At 50.7% G+C, this 27358-nt stretch overlaps 2 protein-coding genes and 2 pseudogenes across 2 annotated transcripts in view; 2 read left to right on the plus strand and 2 right to left on the minus strand.

The window, feature by feature from the left end:
• Positions 1 to 27358, minus strand: part of LOC120317510 (zinc finger protein 501-like) — a 661069-nt gene that overhangs the window by 609338 nt on the left and 24373 nt on the right. The gene's annotated exons all lie outside the window — the stretch shown is intronic.
• PMPCA (peptidase, mitochondrial processing subunit alpha) lies at positions 118 to 8971 on the minus strand. The gene is made up of 13 exons (XM_039364185.1): positions 8802 to 8971; positions 8386 to 8588; positions 8173 to 8252; positions 7264 to 7346; positions 6594 to 6688; positions 6067 to 6167; positions 4498 to 4761; positions 3255 to 3347; positions 3057 to 3175; positions 1558 to 1648; positions 1231 to 1292; positions 989 to 1134; positions 118 to 645 (listed from the first exon to the last, which is right to left on the minus strand). Exons 1-13 carry the CDS (start codon positions 8936 to 8938, stop codon positions 476 to 478), a joined length of 1644 nt encoding a protein of 547 aa, XP_039220119.1. The 5' UTR covers positions 8939 to 8971; the 3' UTR covers positions 118 to 475.
• Positions 9141 to 11208, plus strand: LOC120317521 (annotated as a pseudogene).
• LOC120317570 lies at positions 18391 to 26600 on the plus strand (annotated as a pseudogene).

A 27358-nucleotide genomic window follows, 5' to 3' on the forward strand; every position in this document is an offset into this window, starting at 1 on the left:
AGACAGTGAATAAATCTCCCGATCTTAAAGTTCAGTTTTGTTGCAACCAATTGAAAATACGATTTACCACTCATAGTTTAAACTTAATTTTGAAAACAAAGTCAACATACCACAGTGTAGCACCCTCATTAACTCTTTTATCTGTATTCTTCGCCATGGACGTGGCTCAGATTTACTGTCCCTTAATTCAAGACAAATCGACAAGGACAGGAATTTGAAATACCAAAATAGCAATCTGATTCGTTAGGAGCAGCTCTCGTCAACCGTCCGGCCTCCATCTTCTCATTTAGTTTGAGTCTCACAAAGTAAGTTATTTTTAAAGCTGAACAGAATTTGAACAGATGTGGAAAAGGCTCTGGCGAACACCTTCCTCCGATGCCCAGTGTGCGCGCCAAGTCGCCCTCTTGGCAGAGAAGAAGCACTTGGCGAGCAACGGGTCGTCTCGACCAAAGCCCTGGGTGGGGCAGCTGCAACCTTAACGGAACAGCCGGTACACCCTGGGAAGGCGCCCGTCCTTGCTGGCGAGGGCGGCCTGGAGGTCCTCGTAGCTGGGCAGCTCCCGCAAGTCCCCCAGGGCAGCCACTGCCGGCCTCTTCCGCAGCATCTTCGTCGCCACCCGCCTGATGTCACCGGCACTCACTTTGTCTGTGCAGGAGGGAAACGGAGGCCACCAGCATCAGTCTGTGCGGCGCCGTGTGACACCCGCTCCCACACAAGGCTGCTCCACCACAATGTGGGCCAGGCTACCTCGGGATCCGCCGAGAGTGGGCCCAGAGACCCAGGAGGAGCAAAGGGAGGGAGAGCCCAAGGGGAAGGCCTCCAGCTGGGGAGGACGGTGAAATCCCACAAGGGGCTTTGGGCCGCAGAGCAAGGGAGGTGGGCTCACTCCGGCAGCAGACTCGGAAACCAAGGACCCCTCCCAGAATTTTCTCCTCCAGTGGGGAGGCTCCATCGAGCCGCAGCTCGGGAAGCCGAGCCTTTCACTCACCGATCAGGACACAGAGCTCCTGCGGCAGCTTCCTCCCTCCCGTGGCCAAGACCTGTCTCCCGACGTCCTCGAAAATGACCGGCCGAGACTCCAGGTTCATCATCAGCATGGACCGCAACTGGGTCTTGGCCCGCTCCAGTTCAACCGAGAGGGGGAGGCAATGGAGCCGCTCCAGCTTCTGAAAGAGGGCCCTGCTCCGAGCCCAAAGCCCCGACACAAACCCTCCTCCCCAACGTCTTACCTCTCCCAGGGCTCCAGCCATTAAAACGAATTCCCGGGTGATGATTTCCACCATTTCACGGACCTGCAATCGAGGAGGAGATGCGGAGGAGCCGAGCGTGAGAACCGATTCCATCCCAGGCCTCTCCCTTCCTGGAGGGTGGAGGCCTTCGGGGGAGACCTCGGGGGCAAGGGCAGGAAAGGAGGCCTTCTGCTCGCCAGGCCAGGTGAGGGGGCACTGGGGACGGCTGCTCCCTCGCCTGCTGGCCTGGTAGATGTAGCCCAATCTCCAACTGTCTAAGAGAGGACGTGCCTGGCGGATGAGGAATCCATTCTGAGGACCAGCTCACCTGTCTGGGATCTGCACTGGCGTGGATGCACAGGAGGCCGGTGTCCTCGTAGCTGTGGTGGTAGGAGGTGGCGTTGTACATCCAGTGGTGCCTGGGAGAGAGCAGCAGAGAAGGGGACGGGGGAATATCAGCGGCCTTGTAGGGTTCCCTAAGAGCCTCTGGCAACTGTGGGTCCTCCTCAAGAGTCGGACCACATGTCCTATCAGCCCCAGCCACCGGTTGACCCAGGGAAGGCTGCTATGATGCAGAAAGGGAAGTATCAGCCAGTCGGATTCCCAAAGAATTCTGCCAGACACGCAGATACATTCGCAAGAGACGCAACGGCTGATTGGGGACAACCCAGATCGGGACTGCTCAGCAATTCAGCACGTTGTGCAAAGCCATCTGGTTCACTCAGGCTGCAATCTATCCTGCGTTCACAGCAGGAGCAGGAGCTCTATCCCTGCTGGATTAGCAAAACAAAAACAAAAAACCACCCCACAATTCAAGCTAATTGTAGGGACCCACCTCAATCTTACATCTTAAGACAGAACTCTTGGAATGTCTCTTCCCACAGAGATATTTATTAAGAGAAGCTGATTGCAGGCATGCTAGACAGGATCTGGGGGATCCTCTCCCACCATTCAATGTTTTAAACTGTTTCCAAGCAGCCCCCACCCCACAGTTCTTCCAGGCGATTCAATCCGTCAGTCCGCTCCACTCATCCTCTCTTTTCCCAGATCCCAGGCGTTGTATTTCCCACCCCCTTTTTCCTCACTGCCGGCAAAGGGGAGTGAGATGAAAGGCGATGGCCACATTGTTATGGTTAGTTCTCTCCATGAGAATCCACAAACGGTCACTTTGTAGTTAAAGAAGGAAGTGAGAGTCATAAACCCCCCCATGCTTTCCCTCCTCCCTTTTCGTAGTATGACAGACTCCAGACTAGAGTCAGAATTGGTTTTTCATCAGAGTAGGTAGATAGAAATATGGTTTAGCACAGTGGTTCTCAACCTGTGGGTCGGGACCCCATTTGGGGTCGAATGACCGTTTCATGGGGTCACCAAACAACGCAGTCCGCTATTCCCCCCCCCCTTTTCCTTAGCTGTGCTCCTCCCTTTTATTCTATTGGCTTTTGAAAGCCAATAGAATAGACTCTCTTGAATAGAGTCTAATTCTATTGGCTTTCAAAAGCCAATAGGAATTGTCCAGGCTGTCTCTGCCCTGCTGAGCCCGCCAAAAGTCCCTTTCTGCAAACGGTGCTGCACCAGTTGAGTAGTCCTCGACTTACAACAGGTTGAGTAGTCCTCGACTTACAACCGGTTGGGGGTGGCGGCATGAAAAAGGTTGAGAACCACTGGCTTAGCACAATGTGTAAACTGACTACTCCTTTGTCCACTCAGACAGTCTCCCCCCTCCCCAACTTCCAAATGGAAGGTCAGCGCCCTTCCCGCCCCCAGGCTCCGGCTCCGCTTGTCTCCACTCCTGGCTCTTAGCAGTGAAGCGAAGACAGAGGGACCCACCGATTGAGGACGTTGAGATACAGCCGCGTGAACATGCCTTTGCCGGGGCCTCCAGCCGAGAAAGACCCACCGCCGCCCATCATCATGTTTAAGACAGCGAAGGGAATGAAGTCTTCCTCCTGGAGCAGAGAAGCCAAACCAGATGGGTCACTCAGACGTCCAGCAAAAGGGCCGCCCCGGCTAGAAGCGGATGCTTACCAGAAACGAGCAGCTTTCCAGTCCAATCATGATGTGGGCCAACTCTGGGATGGGGGTTGGCCCTAAACTCACATCTGACATGTCCTTCTCAAGCTGCAGAGAGAGGGAGAGAGTCCGTGGTGTGCCTAGAGCCGTGGTGGCGAACCATGGCACGGGTGCCAGAGGCGGCACTCAGAGCCCTCTCTGTGGGCGCGCGCGCCGTCGCCCCAGTCCCAGGCCTTCAGCTGGGTTTTATAAAACCTTTTCGCTTTAGGCCTCCGCCGCCGTGTGCAAAAAAAGCAAGGTTCAATCAATCAATTTCAACTTATTGCGGGGGGGGGGGAGATCACGCAAAGTTAGAATTGATTGATTGAACTTTTTAGTCCCACCCAGTCTGCTGTTACCACAACCATGCCCACCCAATAGGCCAAGCCCATCCAGTGGGCCACACCCACCCGGCACTCGACGATGCATAAGTGGGTTTTGGGTTGCAGTTTGGGCACTCGGTCTCTAAAAGGTTCACCATCGCTGCTCTAGACTATTCTTTTTACCTTCAGCTTTTTAAAGGGTGCTTTTTACTGCTTTTAAATGCTTGGACTGCCTTGTGCTTATTTTTATCATTGTGAGTCGCTCTTTATGTTCATTTTGAAAGAGGCACAGAATCCTTGACTTACAGTCGCGGGTCGGGGATGTCGTTAATTGAGGCATCCACGTGATTGCCTGACTCAAAACTACTGTGCTGGCTCTCCCAGGGGCCTGGGAGGGAAGCAGCCGAAAGAGGTCTGAGCTTTGTTCCACCAGCCGAGCATGCCGTTCCCTCCTCTTTCAAGACTTTAGACACACTGCAAATCCGATCTTTCTGGAGCGGAGAAAATCTCTCTCCCCCCCCCTCTTTCAAAGGACCTTGATGATATTCAGATATTTGGGATCAACATCCATAATGCCCCGTCTTCGTGGTCAAAGAAATACAGTAACTGGCTACATTCTACATGTACTGCACATCCTTCCGATATTGTTTTTATTTCTTTACCTTCGTTCTAGCTGCTCCGAGAACAAATTTAAGGCAACTCCTCCATTTTAAACCGTAACAAATCGCTTTATGAAACCAAGAGATGCCAAAGTGGCTTTGCTTCCCAACGTGCCAGTACTGAGTCCTTGGCACTGAAATGAACTCCAGCTTCAGGCTAGTTTTTCTGTTCCTTCCGCCCATCTCGGCAGAGCTTGGCGAGAGAAGCAGAGAGCGCCCCCCCCCCCCCTTCCTCACCTTGAGGATCCCGCCAGTGTACTGGGCAACTGACTTGTCCACATCCTCAGCTTTCCCGTTTCCCCACACTGGCACGGCTCCCAGGAAGTACTTGCGAGCACAGTCCACAAGCTGCTGGTGTTCGATTCCCACACCAGCCAACACCATCCTGTCGGGGGTGTAGTAATTCCTCAGGTACGAGTGGAGGAGCGCCCTGTCGATTTTCTCAATGTTCTCCGCCGGACAGAACCTGTTCAATCCCACGGTGTTTTCCCTGTAAGCGGCCTGTGGGAAGGGCAAGCTCAAATGATTTTCAGAAAACAAGGCAATGACAAACATACATTTGACCACAACTTCCTTGCTTTAGGATTATGGTGGGCCACTTGCACCGGGAAGAGCCCTGGCTGCTCAACTCTGTGGATCAAAATACAAGCTCCAGTGAGCAGAAGGGAGCTCATACCTTGAAAATAACAGCCTCCCCTAAAGGCTCTCCTAAACATGCACTGGATTGAGCAGTTGATGGTAGGCCTTCACTGTCTGATAAACCTTGATTTGAACCCAGGTCTCCCTGATCCACGGCCTGAACTACTGAGAACATCTTCGAAGGGACCTCCCTCTGCCCCCAACGTCACGGCCTGCAAGCAGTTCTGTGCGTGAAGCGCTGTGGGCCCAAAGCTGAGAAGGGGCTTTGAGCAGGGATGGGTGCAGATGCAGTAGGTGAGGTTCCCCCTCAAAGACGGAGCATTGCATCTTGGGCTGCACGATCCAAGAAAAATACAGATTACAGGAGAAATCAACAGTGCCCCCCCACCCCCTAAAGCAGTGGTTCTCAACCGATGGGTCGGGACCCCATTTGGGGTCGAACGACCGTTTCGCAGTCCGCCATTTTTTCCCCTTTTCCTTAGCTGTGCTACTCCCTTTTATTCTATTGGCTTTCGAAAGCCAGTAGGAATTGTCCAGGCTGTCTCTGCACTGCTGAGCCCGCCAAAAGTCCCATTCTGCAAACGGTGCTGCAACGGTTGAGTAGTCCTCGACTTACGAGCGGTTGAGTAGTCCTCGACTTACGACCGCTTGGGGGTCGCAGCATTAAAAAGGTTGAGAACCACTGCTCTAAAGCATAATGTCACACTACTCTGTTGGCCAGAAGGAAAGACACGGGTTTTTTTTGGGGGGGGGGGGACACCCAAACTCGCACAAAGCTCCATTTTGACTTTGCATTCCCCAATGCTGCACACCACTGGGCTATTCGTTCACTTCCCAAACCGCAGGCAGGAACACAACGCATTGGCACAACATCTTTTGCCTTATTGTTCCTTCCCGCCTCACCTAACGAGCACCTAATGCTCCTCGTAAGAAAGACAAACTTGTTTCTTCTGAAAACTATTCAGGTCCTGCATCCACCACTGAAAGGGAATTCTCAGCCACACTGAGGAAGCCCCCACGGGCGTCCTCAAACTCCTCAGGGGTTGCCCTCCCTGGCATGCTGATAACAGGGTCCTTCCCCCACTTGCCCCCCCCCAGCTCAATCCAGATTAGAAGGCCACTGAACAGCTCGGGGGCTTCATGGGGCAGAATGCCAGAGGGCCTTACTGCGTGGATCATCTCAGTCAGCAACGGCTCTGGATCGGGCCTCATGTTCAGGTCCTGCAGCTCAAAGCGGACCGCCATTCGAGTCATCTCGATTTCCTCATCTGCCAAGAGAAGCCAAGGAGGACCCCCTTTGGATCCAGGCCACAGGACCCAACCTCCTCCCAAGGGACAACGGCCCAAAGCCCCTGGAGGAGGAGGGAAATTCCTACCCACGTCCCAAACAGCCACCAAACCCCACAGAATCAACCTGTGTTCCTTCCCAGCAGATACATTTGATTGGGCACCCACCTACACCCCTCCTGCCATCTTGGCCTCTCTCACTCCTGTCCTTCCAAATTATGCCACTGCACCACATTCTCCTCTGGCAGAAATCACAAACACCTTTATGGCAACGCAGTTTGCGTTCAGGTGGGAGAGCGAAATCCTGCCTGGCTCTCTTCTCTTGAGGCACAGAAGACGCTGTGACAATCTCACCTGGCAATCTACTTTCTTAACTACACATACACACACACACACACGAAGATTACCTGACAGTCTGGGCTGGAGAACCACATCAGCTAAGAGACTGACCATGGGGTCCAGGCCCCTGCTATCTGCAGAAATGGCATACATGGTGGTATCCCTGAAAGAAGAGCAAAAGAGCCGAGGTGGCGCAGCAGTTAGAGTGCAGTACTGCAGGCCACTTTAGCTGACTGTGTTCAGCAGGTCAGCGGTTCAAATCTCACCGGCTCAAGGTTGACTCAGCCTTCCATCCTTCCGGGGTAGGTAAAATGAGGACCCATATATATATATTGCTTACTGGTATATAAGTCTCATAAATGAATAAATAAATAAATAAATAGGTTTCATGTTCTACTGGGGGGGGCATGGTCTCCACCCAGGGTGTGAAGGCAGGATTAAGCCTCCGCAACAAAGGACCTTAAACCTCTGCATGAAAAATGGCACACTGCATCACTCAAACGACAGAATCTCCCATTAGCCTCTCTGTGAAGGATAGAGGGGATCACATACTAAAATGGGAGCTAGGAAAAATCCCAAAGATGCTTTTTCACTGACTATGACCTGGACGATTGAGAATCCCCATAGACAAGAGTTAGGGGTAAAGTATGCCATATATAATAGGTTCCAGTCAAAAGCCACCCAGCTCGGATTTGTCGAAGCACCGCCTGGCCAAAGGAGGTCCGAAAGGAAACAGACCTTGACACCTGGCAATCACAAATGCCTCCGTGCTTCTCCAGCGTGAGAAGGATCTCATCCTTGCTGCTAAACTGAGCTGTAGACTAAACAGAAAAGGAAGGAAGCAAAGGAGATCATTTTCCTGGAAGGATTGGGTCGAGAAGGCAAAAATAAAATGCAACTAAATTATATGCAGTTAAGCCCTAATACAGGGGTTGGCCACCTTGGCTCTTTGATGGCTCGTGGACTTCAACTCCCAGAATTCCTCAGCCAGCCATGCTGAGGGGAAAGGGAGAGGTTTCCAAGCTGAGCCATGCTGGCTCGGGAATTCTGGGAGTTGAAGTCCACGAGTCATAAAGCGGCCTAGGCCAGGGGTTGGCCACCTTAGCTCTTTGATGGCTCGTGGACTTCAACTCCCAGAATTCCTAAGCCAGCCATGCTGAGGGGAAAGGGAGAGGTTTCCAAGCTGAGCCATGCTGGCTCAGGAATTCTGGGAGTTGAAGTCCACCAGTCATGAAGGGGCCATAGTTTCCCCCATGCTGGCTGAGGAATTCTGGGAGTTGAAGTCCACCAGTCATGAAGGGGCCATAGTTCCCCCATGCTGGCTGAGGAATTCTGGGAGTTGAAGTCCACCAGTCATGAAGGGGCCATAGGTCCCCCATGCTGGCTCAGGAATTCTGGGAGTTGAAGTCCCGGAGTCATAAAAGAGCCAAGGTGGCCTATCCCTGCCCTACTACCGTTAGAGGTTTGCTGGCAGCTTTTGGAGCAGAATTCAGGCCCAGAGCCTAGCAGGCAGGAAGATCCAGAGAGGGGGGAACGTGACCTGCCTGGGAGGCCTCGCTTAACGCCCACGGGGCCCCCAAGCCCCCCAGGCTGGCCGTTAAGCCCGACCCTTCCGCTTTCCAAACCAAACCCGGGGAAGGCACTCACGGAAAAGGCCAACTTCTCCAGGAAGTGGGAAATGCCGCCGGTGTACTTGGCTTCGTATCTCGACCCGGAGTTGATCAGGACTGGTCAGAGGGCAGAAAAGCCGGGCAGACGGGTCAGTTCTCGGGCCCGCCGGGGCGCCGGCCTCGCTTTGGGCCGGCTGGGCGCTCCGGCCCCCGGCCCCTCGACCCGCCGCCCCCCCCCCGCGCCCCTTACCGCCCAGGGTGCAGAAGGGCCCGAACCTCCTCTGGGAGGCCACGCGCAGCCCGCCCTCCAGGGCGCTGACCTCCGTCTCGAAGCCCTCCGGCCCGTCCAGGCCGGCGAAGGTGGGCTTGGGCAGCCCCGGCAGAGGGGCCGTCAGCGGTGTGCCGGGGTAGCCGCCCCCGCTGCTGAACCGCCGCGACCCGGCGAGGCCTAGCCTGCAACGGGAGGGGGGGGAGGCTGAGGCCCTCGGCGCGGGGCAGGAGAGGCCGGAGCCCCGCGGAAGAGCCGGAGGGGACCCTCGTCCCTGCAGGAGGGCGGCAAAAACCCCCAGCGGCAGCCCCTGGAGGGGGAGTGGGGCAGCGAGGCCCTCCCCTGTGGAGTCCCCTCGGCCGGAGGGCACGAAAATCAAGGCCGAGGCCTCGACTCACCTCCGCGCCGGGCCCAAAAGGCCCCTCCGCACCGCGCTGGCCGCCATCTCGTTCGCCGAGGAGGAGGAGGAGGACGCCGATTGGTCGGGGGACGGCGCCGGCGATTGACGGGAGAGTCCCGCCCCCACTTCCGGCATGGGCCGGAGACGCAGCGCCGGAAGTCCCTCAGCTCCGCCTGCCTGTATGCGGGGCGGGAGACGGGACCCCAAAGGTCAAAGGGTTCCTCGTCCCACCCCCTCGCCGGACGGAGACAACATTTGCTACTGCGCAGGCGGCATCTGGGCGATGGAGGTAAGGAGGACGCCGATTGGTCGCTCTGGCGATGGCGGCGATTGGCAAGAGGACTCCTAGGGGCGGTCGCTTCGAGCGAAAGAGGAAGAGCATCCAGGAAAAGGCCGCGCAGAGAAGTCCCGCCTCCACTTCCGGGATGAAACGAAACTGAGGCGCCATATTGACTCTGCCGCGGACGGGCTCGGATCCAGGTGGGGCGCAAGGGATGCTGGGAGTGGCAGTCCGAGGGGCGCTCTGGGGGAGGGAGGGGGGAGGCCGAGGCCTGGTCTGGCGGGACGGGCGCTGGGAGGGAGGCCTGCCCGGAAAGTCCCACGGAGAGGCCGAGGCTTCGGCCTTCCTCCCCGGGCGGGTCTGGGACTCCCCTCCGGGGAAGGGACGAAGCCGTGACCCGCCTCTCCTCCCCCCCTTCGCCCCTGCAGGAGGACGGGCGAGCCCGGCGGAGGAAGGAAGGAAGGAAGGAAGGAGGCGCCGCCCGAGAGGAGAGGAGGCCCCGCGGAACAGCCCCGGGAGAAGACGGCGGGGGAGGCCCGGCAGGGATGAGCCGAAGGGGACTCCGGGAAAGGAGGCCGCCCGGAGGGAGAAGCGGGGAGCAGGAAACGGGCGGAGACCCCGAGACGGGCCTGGAGGGCGGAGGGGCCTTCGGGACAGGCGGGAGACTCAGAAAACACTACAGAATCCAGGAGGCAGGAGAGAAATATGAATGCCCGGAATGTGGAAAATCCTTCAAAAGAAATGGAGATCTTAAAAAGCATCTAATAATCCACACAGGAGAAAAACCATTTAAATGCCCGGAATGTGGAAAATCCTTCAAAAGAAATGGGCATCTTAAAAGCCATCAAAGGATCCACACTGGAGAAAAACCTTATACATGCCTGGAGTGTGGAAAGAGTTTCAATCAGAGGAGCAGCCTTTATGTACATCTAAGAATCCACTCAGGAGAAAAACCATATAAATGCCTGGAGTGTGGAAAGAGCTTCAGTCAGAGCAGCAGCCTTTATACCCATCAAAAGATCCATTCAGGAGAGAAACCACAGAAATGCCTGGAATGTGGAAAGAGCTTCAGACATATGAGCAGCCTTTATGTACATCAAAGAATCCATTTAGGACAGACACAGCATAAATGCCTGAAGTGTGGAAAGAGATTCAGTCAGAGGGGAAACCTTTATAGACATCAAAAGATCCACTCAGGAGAAAAACCGTATAAATGCCTGGAGTGTGGAAAAAGCTTTGATCGGAAGTTCAGCCTTTATATTCATCAAAGAATCCACTCAGGAGAAAAACCATATGAATGCCTGAAGTGTGGAAAGAGTTTCAGGCAGAAGAGCAACCTTTATGTACATCAAAGGATCCACACAGAAGAAAAACTGCATAAATGCCTGGAGTGTGGAAAGAGCTTCAGACATAAGAGCAGCCTTTATGTACATCAAAGTATCCACACAGGAGAAAAACTGCATAAATGCCTGGAGTGTGGAAAGAGCTTCAGACATAAGAGCACCCTTTATGTACACCAAAGGATCCACACAGGAGAAAAACTGCATAAATGCCTGGAGTGTGGAAAGAGTTTCAGGCAGAGGAGCAACCTTTATGTACATCAAAGTATCCACACAGAAGAGAAACCACATAAATGCCTGGAGTGTGGAAAGAGCTTCAGTCAGAGGAGCAGCCTTTATATACATCAAAGGATCCACACAGGAGAAAAACGGCATAAATGCCTAGAGTGTGGAAAGAGCTTCACACATAGGAGCAACCTTTATAAACATCAAAGAATCCATTCAGGAGAGAAACCATATAAATGCCTCCAGTGTGGAAAGAGCTTTACAGAAAGTGGAGGTCTCCATAAACATCAAAGAATTCACACAAGAGAAACCCTATAAATGCCTGGAATGTGGAAAGAGCTTCAAGAGGGCGGGAATTCTGTATAATCAAAGGATCCACACAGGAGAAAAACCCTATGTCTGGAGTTTGGAAGATGTGAACACTTACCCTTCATTGCTGTAAGGACCCACCCCACTTTGCATCTTATGAAGACAGAACTCTTGGAATAATTCTTCCAACAGGAATCCTTTATTAAGAGAAAATGGTTGCAGGCGTGCTAGACAGGACTTGGGGTTCAAGCTCTCCCATTCAAGGTTTTAAGGGGTTCCCCAGTAGTCCCACCCAATCAACCCCCCTTCCAGTGATAGTTTCAAGTATCACAATTCCACCCCCTTTCTTCTTTCTTCCGTCTGGATGGAGACTTCAGATAACTACATGAAAGGCAAATACCCTTCTTTGGTATGCTAACGCTTTGGTTACAATAAACAACATTCAGCTCTTTGAAGTGTACTGAAGGAAGTGAGGGCCATAAAGCCCCTTTGTTCTCCCCCTTCTCTCCCTCTTATGGCAGAATCCAGAGAAGGCAGAATTGGGGTTTTCTATATTTGATGATTAAAGATGAAATATAATTGGATTCTGACATCCGGCCCCTCTTACAAATAAGAGAGATCCACCTGAAAGAAAACAAAACAGGTATAACACTTAGTCAGGCTTGTTAGGATACTCTGTGTGAAACTTCTTCAATAGCTTCGGGGCTCTGACATGACGTTTATGGACCCACTCGTTTTGTGAGGGAGGGAGGTGTTTCCAGGCAACTAGGTACTGAGTTGCTCCATGATATCTCCTAGAATCAAGGATTTCTTTTATTTCGAAGTGTTGTTCACCCTCCACCATGACTGGAGGTGGTGGGGGGGGGATTTTTGGCCGTAGAGGTGACTGATGCTCTCTTTTCAGCAAGCTGCAATGAAAAATTGGGTGTATTTGCCTGAGATTTTTGGGTAATTCTAATTCTACTGTTACTGGATTTATGATTCTTTTAATTGGAAAAGGTCCTATATATTTTGGTCCAAGTTTTTTACAGGGCTGTAGGGACTTTAGGTATTTTGTAGATAAGTACACCATTTCTCCTATAATGAATGGTGTAGGCTCAACCCTTTTTTTATCGGCTTGTGCTTTGTATGCCTGCCTAGCTTCATCTAGTGCTTTTCTAACTATTGGCCAGGTGTTTTGTAGTTTTTCCATCCATTCTTTCAGCGAAGGGATCGTTGGTTCGTTTGGGGTTAATTCTGGCATGGGGTTGAAACTTTGACCGGTGGCTATTTGAAAAGGAGTGTAACCTGTGCTGGAGTGGACTGCATTATTGTAGGCAACTTCTGCAAAAGGGAGTAAGTCCGCCCACTCGGTCTGCTGGAAACTAAGAAAACATCTTAAATATTGCTTAAGTACGGAGTTCATTTTTTCAGCCGATCCATTTCCTTGAGGGTGGTGGCTAGATGTCAGTCCCTGAGTGGTTCCTAAGAGGGATAAAAATTCCTTCCAAAATGCAGACGTAAATTGCACCCCCCTGTCAGAGATGATGCGTTGGGGTGCCCCATGCAATCTGTAAATGTGTTGGATGAAAAGTTTTGCTAAGGCTTTTGCAGTGGGAATCTTTTGGCAAGGGATAAAGTGCACCTGTTTGGAAAACAAGTCCGTGACCGTCCAGACCACAGTATTCCCATTGCTTTCTGGCAATTCTCATCCTTTGTGGGTCAACATGAGTGTGTAATGTATTCTCATCTGAAACATTCAAGAATAAGTAAACTTACGGAAAGCACCATTTTACTCTTCCCTTTGTTGCTACTCTCTGTTTAATGATTGTGCTGTTCTGTCATGCCTAATAGTTGAATTTGAATAGCTTTACACACTTTTCAACGGGTACGTAATCTCCTGAGTAGAAGTGTATTCAGTTCCACAAACTCGTATCACAATTTCTTCTGATTGGTGAGATTTCTTTTTGAGATCCAGAAGCTGCTATTGGAATGTTCTGGAGAAACTTTCCAATTTACATTGCGTCCACGGTTCTTTCCATGGGCCTGGAAATCAGAGCGCTCTCTCCTGGGTTAATTCTTCCCTTGAAGTAAGACTTTCACCTCTTCTGTACCTTTTGGACCACTCCCTCCTTCCACACAGAGAACAAACTGCACTCTTGGTTATTAATGAGCCAATTCTCCCTTTTCTCTCTTTTTTCCTCTTACCTGATCCTTAGTATTACCTTTGCTCTCTGCTTAGCCATTCACGTTATTTGGGCCGTAACCTTTGCCTCCTGTGAAGACCTCTGTGTTGCAGGAATACAGTCCTTGCTGAGGGCCAAGAAACAGGTTTCTTCTACTTGGTTGCACTTTCTTGTAACGTTAATATTTTTATGAAACTCTTGTAATATGGAAGGTTTCTGCTTTAGCATCCAGTTGCTTGTAACTTTCTAGCTGCAAAACAAGGGACTCTCTCAGGCTGAATAACCAAGGACTTTTTCAATTGTACATGCTAAAGGTTTCAGCTGGCTGAAATTGTATCTTTTCTCAATAGATTTAAATGGCTCAAGATGCCTTTTCCCATGGGAACATTCTCCTTTTAATACAGTGGTTTTAAATGATTATGTTATTATGGGATGTTTCTGAATGTAACAGGATTTCTTCCATCCAACCAATCAACTATTCTTTTGTACTTTTTCTACTGTATTTGTCCTGGGCTCCTCTTTTCATTAAAGGAAACCTTGTAAGATTAATGTTGCTTTTAAATGATCTTCTAATTTGAACAAGAGTGCCGTGGCAGAATCTAGGAAGGAAAGACTCTCAGCTTCATCAGATTGGAGCAAAAGGTGCCTCTGCTAGAAACCAATTCTGGGCTTCTCTGAACTTCATCGCCTTTCATTTCCCCCCTCCCTGTTTCCCATCACGTACAAACATATTGTCCATTTGTCCAGCCCTCCTGCCCCCAATGCCCCTCCAGATGGTAGGAACTGGCAGGACCTGACACTGGGGCTAATTTGGCCTTCATTGTTGGGGATGTGACCGAACTCCTCCCTGTCACTGATATAATCTAAATGGGTTTTGCAAAGGTCAGCGCCTTCTAAGACCATCCCCAGATATCTGAAACTCTTGTACATCGGACGCTCTCAATGGTCCCTTCGTCTTCAAAGCTTCTTAGCAGAAACAGGAGACTCTCTAAGACCAACAAAGCTTCGATCCAGATCCTCACCATAGAGGAGCAGAAGTAGGGCCCAGGGATTGAGGAGGTGTAAGCAAGAGACAGATGAGCTGTCGAGGAGTGGAGGTGCTACTTAAAGAGGGTGGAGGTCTAAATACAGCCCTGGGGGACTTTTCTGAAGCACATTTCATACAAATGCTGAATGAGAAAAAGTAACATCCTTTTCTACTGAATTCTGCACGGTCATCAAGATTTCTCTCAAATGTAGGTTTAAAAGCTACAAAGGCTTCAGGCAGTGATTTTGTTTTATTTAGAAGATTGTTAGTCATAAATCAAAATGTACACCCAATGCATCATGCAAGGAATTAGCAATCCTGTTTAATTGCATCTGTTTCAACTGATTTCCCAGTAGATTGAGATTTGATAAAAAGGTACCCCTACTTTTTGCTGCAACAGGTGGACTCGACCATTCGCCTTGTCCTCCCCTGAAACTTGTGTACAGTAGTTGAGGGGCTCAAACTGGGCACACTATTTGTGTGGTGATGACCAGGAATTTGGGGACAGGATGAATTGTGAATACATACAGATGGCCTCTCCCTCTTTGGTTCCTTGCAGAGTCCTGGATGCAGGGACATGAAAGGATAGCAAGGAAAACACCCAATGTCCTAACTCACCCGAGAATATATGCTATCTTTAGGGAAGCACCCAAAAGAGAACATGTTCACCTACTTCTGCTCTCTCCCTTCTTAACTACAGTGTGGCAGACTTACTGGGTGAAATCTTTATTTTATGTGTGTCAGCTTTGCTGGATGGGTTGCTTATATAATTAGAAAGAATAAATACAAGGATTTCTTGTCATTTGGGGCTCCTCATTTGGAGGAGCGTCTCTATTCAGCTGAATAAAAACATAAAGCTTGAAGGCAACTTCCGATTCCCTGTATTTCTTTATCAAGCAAAACCTCAGAACCTGCATATCAGTGGTGGTTGACTGGAGCAGAACATGGTGGAAGAATTCTTGCTCTCCGGTTTGTGTCTGCAATCTGTATTTTTAGGAGAGGACAGTTTCTGGCTCCTTATCTCTCCTTCAGGAAAGGTTTCAGCTGGAACCAGGATTGCCCCCGAGATGGGGCAACTGAGAGACCGGCTTGAACTCAGCCAGGAAGTAATGAAGGCTGGACTTGGACAACAGGCACAGCCCCACAAGTCCAGCTCAAGACTGCCCTGCTTAGCAAATGTGAATGTGGGTGTTAGATCCTACGGAGAGAGTAGTGTTGTGTGAATCGAATCAAAATTTACTGGGCTGGCCAGGATATCTCAAGCTCTAGTCTAGAGCATGTTGGCCAGACTACCTGGGCAGGTGGTTGTGAGGCGCTAATTGGAAGAGGCTAGGAGTGGCCCTCCAAAGAAAATCTGGGGGTGAGCATCACTGGGCTGCTAGACTTCCCAGGGCCTGCAGATGGCGCAAAGTCCTGTCCTGTGCTGCCCCCTCATGGCCATTAATGGAGCTGCTGCCCTGATCTAATTCCACCTCGAGAACCCCGAAGGCTTTGGCAGCTCCCACAGTAAGGATGGCAGTTGGGTCCTTCAAAGCGCTCCCCTGACCTCGCTGGAGGTTCCTCAGCAGGTGCAAGGCCCCTTGGATCATGGGGGCCGCAAAGCAGGGGCCGGCTGGGTGGCTGGTGCAGAGGGAAATAGCTCCAGAGTCCCCATCTGTGGCTTCCTGACCAAGAGTAACTTTGTTTGCCTAAAGTCAGTTGCATAAGCTGTCTTAATATGCCTAGGCAGAAAAGACGTTTTCCGTGCCAGAGAAATGCTGTTCTCCAATTGCCGCTGTCTTCTATCAAGTGCCAGGTGAGAGCCGTACTTGGAACACCGGTGGTGGTAGTGTGAAATGTAAAGACCCCCAAATTTTGATACTCACAATACGAAGACAAGTCTGGTTAACAGAACAAAGATTTATTGGAGAATAACATAAAAAGGATAAAAAGAAAAGAAATAGAATAGAAGCGTTTGCAAACGGGCCTCCTAGATCCTTCCCAATGGATTGGGTTCCAGGAGCGCCCTGGCCTGGTTTCAAGTTTTGCATTTGATACCCCTACAATGCATGTCGCATCTAAGAAGCTCTTTCATCTTTATAATGTACTTTGAAGTCATCCTGACCTCTTCCACCCATCTGCTGTTATCTTGTTTATTTGTAATTTTCACCTAGGGCCAAAATCCCCCTCTTTCATAGTAGGATTTCTACTCAAAGTGTAAGTTCCTGTGTCCGGAGGACTTTTAGGCAGGAAATAGTAAACATTTGGTCATTATTGGCATTGAATTGTTGCGTTTGCGTTACAGTGTTAACATTTGTGTTAAATAGACAGACTCGTATATTGGCATTACATTTCTACAATTATTTTTCTACAGTTTTATAAAAGAATAACGTTTATTTCCTTCAGTGTGTTCCGGCCCCCCAAGTTTTTTTTTTATTATTATTCATATCGACAAATGCAAGAGTGCTCTCTTCTCCCACCGTCCCCCGCTGGAAGCCCCTGGAAAAGTTCCTTCTTTCCCCTGGAAACCAGTTCCACCCACCTGCTCTGCAGCTTCCGAGCAACAGCCTGGCTGACCTGACCAAGCTTCCAGATTCACAGCTCTGGTGCCTTCCAAGCTGCCTGATCAAAGGAAGCAGCTGATTTTCCATGAATCAGGCAGGAACAGGAAGTAGCCCAAGCCCCACCTGGTGAAGGTCGCTTTAAGAGGGAAAGAGAAAAAAAAGGAAGTGTCAAGGACTTGAGGATTTGAGAAGGAAGTCTTCCAGGAGGCATCAGCCAAGTGTCAACAATGGGTGGGTTCTGGGATACTTTCTGAAATGGGTTCAAAGGCTGCCATTTCCCTTCATGGGGATCTTGGGGTGAGGCTGTTTCCAAGGGCAGACCCAGCAGCTAATAATTAAACATTGCAATGTCACTTCCTAATGCCAGATGCAAGAATATAAATCACTTTATTTTTGCTCAGATGCACATTTCTTCACCTCACCTAACTGTTCCCAGCCAGCATTTCAGCTCAGTCCCCAAACTTCCCCCTCGTGGACACGGTCTGGCTTTTCAACGAAAGAAAATGACACCGTTTGTATTTTTGGTTCACCCTGAAGTTATATTTGGTCTTCTAAAGTCTTGCAAACTCGGGAGATAAATGGGGGAACTGCTGAATGCAAACTGAGCATCTCACCCCACTGAAGAATCTCCTGCCCTGGAAATACTCAACTGCTTTCTAATGAAACCTTTATTAGGCTCAAAGACAGGAGGGTGGAGTTAGGTGTATGAAAAAGCATAAAAATGTTGCAAAAGTAAAAGATGGATTTTACTGTGTGTGGAAGTAGTCCCAGTCCCATCACTCAGGGCTGGGGGTCCCAAGCTGGCCGAGGGGCTCCAGGGGACCCCAGGAACCGACTCCCAGCTCCCTCTCCCCAGGAAGGGCCCCGATCCTGCGCAGAAGCCTCCATCTCTCCGGCCTGCGATGGAAGAGGCACCCCTGCCACCCTCGGAGGGGGGGGAGGTTGGAGGGACCCTCCTCTCAAGGCAAGGCCTCAAAGGGGGGGCAGCCTTGGAGGTTACAGGGCTCCCCCAACCTCCCCCAGTCCGAAGCCCCCCGAGAGAGGCTGGGAAGGGTCTCCCTCCCCCTCCCTCTCTGGCTGGGCAGAACGGGGGGGGGGAACCTTTCCAAACGGAAAAGACGGGAACAGAAATCCTCCCAATCCAGCCCGGCCTGGGACCCCCTCGCCCCCTCCCCCCCGTGCGAGGAGGGGCTCCGGGGGGGCGCAGGGGGGCGGGGGGGGCAGGGATCGGAGGGGCTGCCTGGGGGCCGCGGGGGGAGCCTGGCCGGAGCCCCCGGGAGGGGGAGGGGGAAAGAGACCGCAGGATCGGGGGGGGAGGGAGGGGCGGAGACGCAGCCCCGGAAGTCCCTCAGCTCCGCCTGCCTGGATGCGGGGCGGGGGGGGGGGAGAGAAGGAACCCCAAAGGTCCCCTCGTCCCACCCCCTCGCCGGACGGAGACAACATTCGCTACTGCGCAGGCGCCATCTGGCTCATGGAGGGAAGGAGGACGCCGATTGGTCGCTCTGGCGAGGGCGCCGATTAGCAGGAGGACTCCTGGGGGCGGTCCCTTCGAGCGAAAGAGGAAGAGCATCCAGGAAAAGGCCGCGCAGAGAAGTCCCGCCTCCACTTCCGGGATGAAACGGAACTGAGGCGCCATATTGACTCTGCCGCGGACGGGCTCGGATCCAGGTGGGGCGCAAGGGATGCTGGGAGTCGCAGTCCGAGAGGCGCTCTGGCGGAGGGAGGGGGAGGCCGAGGCCTGGTCTGGCGGGACGGGCGCTGGGAGGGAGGCCTGCCCGGAAAGTCCCACGGAGAGGCCGAGGCTTCGGCCTTCCTCCCCGGGCGGGGCTGGGACTCCCCTCCGGGGAAGGGACGAAGCCGTGACCCGCCTCTCCTCCCCCCCTTCGCCCCTGCAGGAGGACGGGCGAGCCCGGCGGAGGAAGGAAGGAAGGAAGGAGGCGCCCCCCGAGAGGAGAGGAGGCCCCACGGAGCAGCCCCGGGAGGAGACGGCGGGAAGGCCCGGTAGGGATGAGCCGAAGGGGACTCCGGGAAAGGAGGCCGCCTGGAGGGAGAAGCGGGGAGCAGGAAACGGGCGGAGACCCCGAGACGGGCCTGGAGGGCGGAGGGTCCTCCAGAAGAGGCGGAAGACCCGGGAATCCCCAGAGAATCCAGGAGGGAAGAAAGAAATATGAATGCCCGGAATGTGGAAAATCCTTCAAAAGAAATGGAGATCTTAAAAAGCATCTAATAATCCACACAGGAGAAAAACCATTTAAATGCCCGGAATGTGGAAAATCCTTCAAAAGAAATGAACATCTTAAAAGCCATCAAAGGATCCACTCAGGAGAAAAACCGTATAAATGCCTGGAGTGTGGAAAGAGCTTCAGTCAGAGCAGCAGCCTTTACGTACATCAAAGAATCCATTTAGGACAGAAACAGCATAAATGCCTGAAGTGTGGAAAGAGTTTCAGATATAGGAGCACCCTTTATACACATCGAAGGATCCACACAGGAGAGAAACCGTATAAATGCCTGGAGTGTGGAAAAAGCTTTGATCGGAAGTTCAGCCTTTATATTCATCAAAGAATCCACTCAGGAGAAAAACCATATGAATGCCTGAAGTGTGGAAAGAGTTTCAGGCAGAAGAGCAACCTTTATGTACATCAAAGGATCCACACAGGAGAAAAACCACATAAATGCCTGGAGTGTGGAAAGAGTTTCAGATATAGGAGCAGCCTTTATGTACATCAAAGGATCCACTCAGGAGAAAAACCACATAAATGCCTGGAGTGTGGAAAGAGCTTCAGACATAGGAGCAGCCTTTATGTACATCAAAGGATCCACACAGGAGAGAAACCTTATAAATGCCTGGAGTGTGGAAAGAGTTTCAATCGGAGGAACACCCTTTATGTACATCAAAGTATCCACACAGGAGAAAAACTGCATAAATGCCTGGAGTGTGGAAAGAGCTTCAGACATAGGAGCACCCTTTATGTACACCAAAGGATCCACACAGGAGAAAAACTGCATAAATGCCTGGAGTGTGGAAAGAGTTTCAGGCAGAGGAGCAACCTTTATGTACATCAAAGTATCCACACAGAAGAGAAACCACATAAATGCCTGGAGTGTGGAAAGAGCTTCAGACATAGGAGCAGCCTTTATATACATCAAAGGATCCACACAGGAGAAAAACGGCATAAATGCCTAGAGTGTGGAAAGAGCTTCACACATAGGAGCAACCTTTATAAACATCAAAGAATCCATTCAGGAGAGAAACCATATAAATGCCTCCAGTGTGGAAAGAGCTTTACTGAAAGTGGAGGTCTCTGTAAACATCAAAGAATTCACACAAGAGAAACCCTATAAATGCCTGGGATGTGGAAAGAGCTTCAACAGGGCGGGAACTCTGTGTAATCAAAGGATCCACACAGGAGAAAAAACAAATGTCTGGAGTTTGCCATCTCATCCTTTGTGGGTCAACATGAGTGTGTAATGTATTCCCATCTGAAACACTCAAGAGTAAGTAAACTTACGGACAGCACCATTTTACTCTTCCCTTTATTGCTGCTCTCTCTTTAGTGATTCTGCAGTTCTGTCTCAACATCTTTTTTGTAGTATGATGACCAAAATTGGTTGCAGTATTCCAGGTGTGGTCTCACTAGGGTTTTATAAAGCAGTAGTAATACTTCCCGTGATCTTGATTCTATGCCTGTTTATGTAACCCAGGATTGTATTAGCTTTTTTGGCTGCTGCTGCTGTACACTGCTGGCTCATGGTGAAGTGATTGTCCGCTCCCTCTCACAGATACCGTTTTTAAGTCGGGTCCCCCCGAATCTGTATTTCATTTTTTCCCCTGCCTAAATGGTGAAGGTGAATTGGAACCAACAGACTTCAAGGGGGGAGATGGGCTGGACTTAAGTCTGTTATGGAGGTGTAGAGACTCCAAACTAATGAGGCATTTGACCCCACCCTCGGGCCCAGCCTGGTCATCTCTTACATTGAGGGAAACACAGGATACAAACCTGAAAATTAACTGGCAGATAATTGGTTCATTCGCATAACCACCACTGTGGGCACAATGGTACACCTTCCCTCAAAGTGTACGCATACATAACACACATTTAAACACGCTATATACAGCATACAGTATGTATAAATCTGCACTCAGATATAAATAACATACATATGAATACATAACGGAAAGAGGAAGGTTCATATTGTATGGAACAAAACTTGACTGAATCTGGATATTCTTCGGGCACCACGAAGCCCCCTCCTCCCAGAAGGTAACAAGGAAAACAGTTGTGGAGAGGACGTGTGGCGTCCCAGAGAATCTTACGGACCCTACTCAATCAATGCTTACATGCCGTGTCCTGGATAGAAGGGAGGGAACTGCCAATAATCTATTCTGCCATCTTCACCACTCCCTGCACCGCCTTCCTGTCTGAAGCAGGGATGCTTCCAAATCAGACTGTGATGCTGTACGAGAGGTTGTTCTCAATCGTCCCCCTGTAGAAAGTGGTCAGGACAGGGGACAGAAAATGCAGGCGCTTCTGTGCCCGCTTCCCCAGGGTCTCACTGTTGAGCGACCAGGCTAGTCTACTCGTTAGCTGCACACCCAGGAATTTGATGCTGGTGACCATCTCCACAGGTGAAGTGTGGCTGTGCCTGCCTTTTCTGAAATCGACAATGATCTCTTTGGTTTTTCCAGTGATTAAAATTAGGCTGTTTTTCTTACACCAGTTCACCAAATTGTCAACCTCCTTGGGGTAAGAACCTCATTGTCATCTTGAATAAGGGCTACTATTGTTGTATCTTGGGAAAATAAACTGACCCCCTCCTCTTTGTGGCAGCCTCTGAAATACTGGAATACGGCTATCATATCACCCCTAGTTCTCCTTTTCTCTAGACTGGCCAAACCCAAATCCTGCAACCGTTCTTCATACTTTAACATCTTAGTTGCTCTTTTTTGCACTTTTCCCAAAGTCTCAGCAGGTTACAAATGCCCATGGAAGTGGACAGGTAAGTGAAGGGGGGGAGAGTTAACTTGAAAATATGCTGGCAGATAAGCAGCTGCATTGTTTTGCCAGTCAGCTGCAGGAAGAAGAGGAAATGAGACAGGCGCCAGCTGATAAAAACAGGATCACCAACATTCAATAATGGATATGGCACAAGAAGTCTCAGGTTGTAAAATCCAAGTATTAAGGGGAGAGGCGTTGCAGGGGATTCTCCCCCTCAGCTGCAGTTTTGCAAAGGGGGCCTTGGGAGAGAAGGGGACAGAGAGGAGACAGCCCAGGGATGGAGGGCTGTCTCAGGGCATGCTGGCCCGGGGAGCAACAGGAGCCCCTTCCAAAGGGTAGATAGGAGGAAAATGTGTGCCTGTGTGGTGAAGACAGGTTGTAAAATCCAAGTATTAAGGGGAGAGGCGTTGCAGGGGATTTCCCCCCCCCCTCAGCTGCAGTTTTGCAAGGGGTCCTTGGGAGAGAAGGGGCGAGAGATGCTGGATCGGGGGGGGGGGAGGGAGGAGCTGGTGATGCAGCTAGAGGGGAGGGGGCTGACTGACCCAACCCTGTTTGCTACCCGTATTTTGCAGTTATTGTTCATGACAGATTGATATATTGACCCCAAACTGTACACCTATGACCAGAATTGAGCCAAAGGTTTATGTTGCTAGCCGTTGTTAAGTGACTTTCAATCTATTTTACTACCTTTTTTGCTATAGTTTTCAGGTCACCTCCCCCAGTTTTTAAGCCAATTAGTGCAGCTCCTAAGTGAATCACACCATTGTTAAGTGAATGTGCCTTCGTCTGCTGACTTTGCTTGTCTGACGCTAGCTGAGGAGGTTATAAGGGTGAACACGTGAGCCGGGCACTGTGCGACTATCAGGAATCCACGCTAGTTGCCTGAATTTTGATTGCATGACCATGGGGATCTGCAACGCTCAGAATTGTGCAAAGTGATCATATGTCACTTTTTTCAGAGCTGCTGTAACTTCAATCACTAAACAAATGGCTGCAAGTCAAGGACTCCCTAAAAATAGCCCATAATAGCCCCCAAACTGGAAACTACCAAGTCAAAGTTGTCCTGCAACACATCTCCAAAACTAGCCCAATTGGGTAGAAAAATTGCTCAACGGCCAGCCAGCATTTCAGCTCAGTCCCCAAACTTCCCCCTCGTGGACACGGTCTGGCTTTTCAAGGAAAGAAAATGACACCTTTTGTATTTTTGGATCACCCTAAAGTTATATTTGGTCTGCTGAAGTCTTGCAAACTCAGGAGATAAATGTGGGAACTGCTGAATGCAAACTGAGCATCTCACCCCACTGAAGAATCTCCTGCCCTGGAAATACTCAACTGCTTTCTAATCAAACCTTCATTAGGCTCAAAGACAGGAGGGTGGAGTTAGGTGTGTGAAAAGGCATAAAAATGTTGCAAAAGTAAAAGATGGATTTTACTGTGTGTGGAAGTAGTCCCAGTCCCATCACTCAGGGCTGGGGGTCCCAAGCTGGCCGAGGGGCTCCATGGGAGCCCAGGAACCGACTCCCAGCTCCCTCTCCCCAGGAAGGGCCCCGATCCTGCGCAGAAGCCTCCATCTCTCCGGCCTGCGATGGAAGAGGCACCCCTGCCACCCTCGTGGGGGGGGAGGTTGGAGGGACCCTCCTCTCAAGGCAAGGCCTCAAAAGGGGGGGCAGCCTTGGAGGTTACAGGGCTCCCCCAACCTCCCCCAGTCCGAAGCCCCCCGAGAGAGGCTGGGAACGGTCTCCCTCCCCCTCCCCCCTCCCCCTCTGGCTGGGCAGAACGGGGGGGGGGAACCTTTCCAAACGGAAAAGACGGGAACAGAAATCCTCCCAATCCAGCCCGGCCTGGGACCCCCTCGCCCCCTCCCCCCGTGCGAGGAGGGGCTCCGGGGGGGCGCAGGGGAGCGGGGGGGGGCAGGGATCGGCCCTGAGGGGCGGGAGGGGCTGCCTGGGGGCCGCGGGGGCAGCCTGGCCGGAGCCCCCGGGAGGGGGAGGGGGGAGGAGACCCCAGGATCGGGGGGGGAGGGAGGGGCGGAGACGCAGCCCCGGAAGTCCCTCAGCTCCGCCTGCCTGGATGCGGGGCGAAGGGGGAGGGAGACGGGACCCCAAAGGTCAAAGGGCCCCTCGTCCCATCCCCTCACGCGACGAAGAGAACATTCGCTACTGCGCAGGCGCCATGTGGCTGCTGGACGGAAGGAGGACGCCGATTGGTCGCTCTGGCGAGGGCGGCGATTGGCAGGAGGACTCCTGGGGGCGGTCCCTTCGAGCGAAAGAGGAAGAGCATCCAGGAAAAGGCCGCGCAGAGAAGTCCCGCCTCCACTTCCGGGATGAAACGGAACTGAGGCGCCATATTGACTCAGCCGCGGACGGGCTCGGATCCAGGTAGGGCGCAAGGGATGCTGGGAGTCGCAGTCCGAGAGGCGCTCTGGCGGAGGGAGGGGGAGGCCGAGGCCTGGTCTGGCGGGACGGGCGCTGGGAGGGAGGCCTGCCCGGAAAGTCCCACGGAGAGGCCGAGGCTTCGGCCTTCCTCCCCGGGCGGGCCTGGGACTCCCCTCCGGGGAAGGGATGAAGCCGTGACCCGCCTCTCCTCCCCCCCTTCGCCCCTGCAGGAGGACGCGCGAGCCCGGCGGAGGAAGGAAGGAAGGAAGGAGGCGCCGCCCGAGAGGAGAGGAGGCCCCGCGGAGCAGCCCCGGGAGGAGACGGCGGGGAAGACCCGGAAGGGATGAGCCGAGAGGGACTCCGGGAAAGGAGGCCGCCTGGAGGGAGAAGCGGGGAGCAGGAAACGGGCGGAGACCCCGAGACGGTCCTGGAGGGCGGAGGGTCCTTCAGAAGAGGCGGAAGACCCGGGAATCCCCAGAGAATCCAGGAGGGAGGAGAGAAACATCAGTGCCCGGAATGTGGAAAATCCTTCAAAAGAAATGGAGATCTTGTAAACCATCTAAGAATCCACACAGGAGAAAAACCATTTAAATGCCCGGAGTGTGGAAAGAGCTTCAGTCGGAAAGGCACGCTTTATAGACATCAAAAGATCCACTCAGGTCTTGTGGAAAAATAAAGCCTTAAAAAATATAAGGACTTTTACGAAATTCCATGGGTGAAAGAGAGATCTTTATTTTTGCGCAAAAAGGTTCAGAAGTGATTTAACAATCAGCAAATTTCTGAACAAGAGGGAGGGTCTAAACTAAAGCTTTATAGGTTTCTTTCTCTCAGGAACAAAGGAAGCATAGATGGAATCTTACATTGTATATTGAATCTACTTTTGTGTAACATTCAGATAGTTTCTCACACGTTAGGTCCATTTCTCATGGGAATACAATGAAGGCAGTTTTTACTTTTATACAATGTTTCTAAATATGCATTAGGTCATTCACAGTACTGTTAATACAGCTTTTGGCTAACAGCTTTCTTTCAGAGATTATGCAGACACATGATTTTTGCTTTTTAGTGATTTTTCATTATTATTATTATTATTTTACTTTATTCTTCTTTATTCTGTTATTCTATTTCTTTCCCACTTTACAGGTGAAAAAACTTATAAATGCCTGGAGTGTGGAAAAAGCTTTGATCGGAGGTTCATCCTTTATGCACATCAAAGAATCCACTTAGGAGAGAAACAGCATAAATGCCTGGAGTGTGGAAAGAGCTTCAGTCAGAAAGACACCCTGTACAGACATCAAAAGATCCACTCAGGTGAAAAACCACATAAATGCCTGGAGTGTGGGAAGAGCTTCAGTCAGAGGGGAAACCTTTATGTACATCAAAGGATCCACACTGGAGAAAAATCATATGAATGCCTGGAGTGTGGAAAGAGCTTCAGGCAGAGGGGAAACCTTTATGCACATCAAGGGATCCACACAGGAGAAAAACTGCATAAGTGCCTGGAGTGCGGAAAGAGCTTCAATCAGAGGGGCAGCCTTTATAGACATCAAAAGATCCACACAGAAGAGAAACCACATAAATGCCTGGTGTGTGGAAAGAGCTTCAGTCAGAGGGGCAGCCTTGATAAACATCAAAAGATCCACACAGAAGAGAAACCACATAAATGCCTGGTGTGTGGAAAGAGCTTCAGTCAGAGAAGCAACCTTTATGTACATCAAAGGATCCACACTGGAGAAAAATCATATGAATGCCTGGAGTGTGGAAAGAGCTTCAGGCATAGGGGAAACCTTTATGCACACCAAAGGATCCACTCAGGAGAAAAACCACATAAATGCCTGGAGTGTGGAAAGAGCTTCAGTCAGAGAGGAAACCTTTATGCACACCAAGGGATCCACACAGGAGAAAAACTGCATAAATGCCTGGAGTGTGGAAAGAGCTTCAGTCAGAGGAGCAGCCTTTATGTACATCAAAGGATCCACTCAGGAGAAAAACCACATAAATGCCTGGTGTGTGGAAAGAGCTTCAGTCAGAGAAGCAACCTTTATCTACATCAAAGGATCCACTCAGGGGAAAAACTGCATAAATGTCTGGAGTGTGGAAAGAGCTTCAGTCGGAAAGGCACGCTATATAGACATCAAAAGATCCACTCAGGTGAAAAAACTGCATAAATGTCTGGAGTGTGGAAAGAGCTTCAGTCAAAGGAGAAACCTTGATGTACATCAAAGGATCCATTCAGGAGAGAAACCGTATAAATGCCTCCAGTGTGGAAAGAGCTTTACTGAAAGTGGAAGTCTTCGTAAACATCAAAGAATTCACACAAGAGAAACCCTATGAATGCCTGGACTGTGGAAAGAGCTTCAACAGGGCGGGAACTCTGTGTAATCAAAGGATCCACACAGGAGAAAAACCTTATGTCTGGAGTTTGGAAGGTGTGAACAGTTAACCTTCATTGCCATCTTCTTTGTATGTCAACATGAGTGTGTAATGTATTTTCATCCGAAACTCTCAAGAGTAAGTAAATTTACGGACAGCACCATTTTACTCTTCCCTTTATTGCTACTCTCTGTTTAATGATTCTGCTGTTCTGTGATGCCTAATAGTTTAATTTGAATAATTTTACACACTTGTCAAGGGATACATAATCTCATGAGTAGAAGTGTATTCAACTCCACAAACTCATATCACAATTTCTTCTGATTGGTGAGATTTCATTTTGAGATTCAGAAGCTGCTATTGGAATGTTCTGAAGAAACTTTCCAATTTCCATCGTGCCCACGTTTTTTTTCCATCGGACTGGAAATCAGAGCGCTCTCTCCTGGGTTAATTCTTCCCTTGAAATAAGCCTCTCGCCCCTTCTGTACCTTTTGGCCCAGTCCCTCCTTCCACACAGAGAAGAAACTGCATTCTTGGTTATTAATGAGCCAATTCTCCCTTTTCTTTCCTTTTTGCCTCCCACCTGATTCTCAGTGCTACCTTTGCTCTCTGCTGAGCAATGCAAGTTATTTGGGCCGTAACCTTTGCCTCCTGTGAAGACCTCTGTGTTGCAGGAATACAGTCCTTGCTGAGGGCCAAGAAACAGGTTTCTTGCACTTGGTTGCACTTTCTTGTAACTTTAATATTTTTACGAAACTCTTGTAATATAGAAGGTTTCTGCCTTAGCATCCAGGTGCTTGTAACTTTCTAGCTGCAAAACAAGGGACTCTCTCAGGCTGAATAACCAAGGACTTTTTCAATTGTACACGCTAGAGGTTTCAGCTGGCCGAAATTGTATCTTTTCTCAATAGATTTAAG

Source organism: Crotalus tigris, unplaced genomic scaffold, assembly GCF_016545835.1.
Source record: "Crotalus tigris isolate CLP2741 ecotype Arizona unplaced genomic scaffold, ASM1654583v1 scf7180000019692.1526454, whole genome shotgun sequence".
Taxonomy (NCBI): Eukaryota; Metazoa; Chordata; class Lepidosauria; order Squamata; family Viperidae; genus Crotalus; species Crotalus tigris.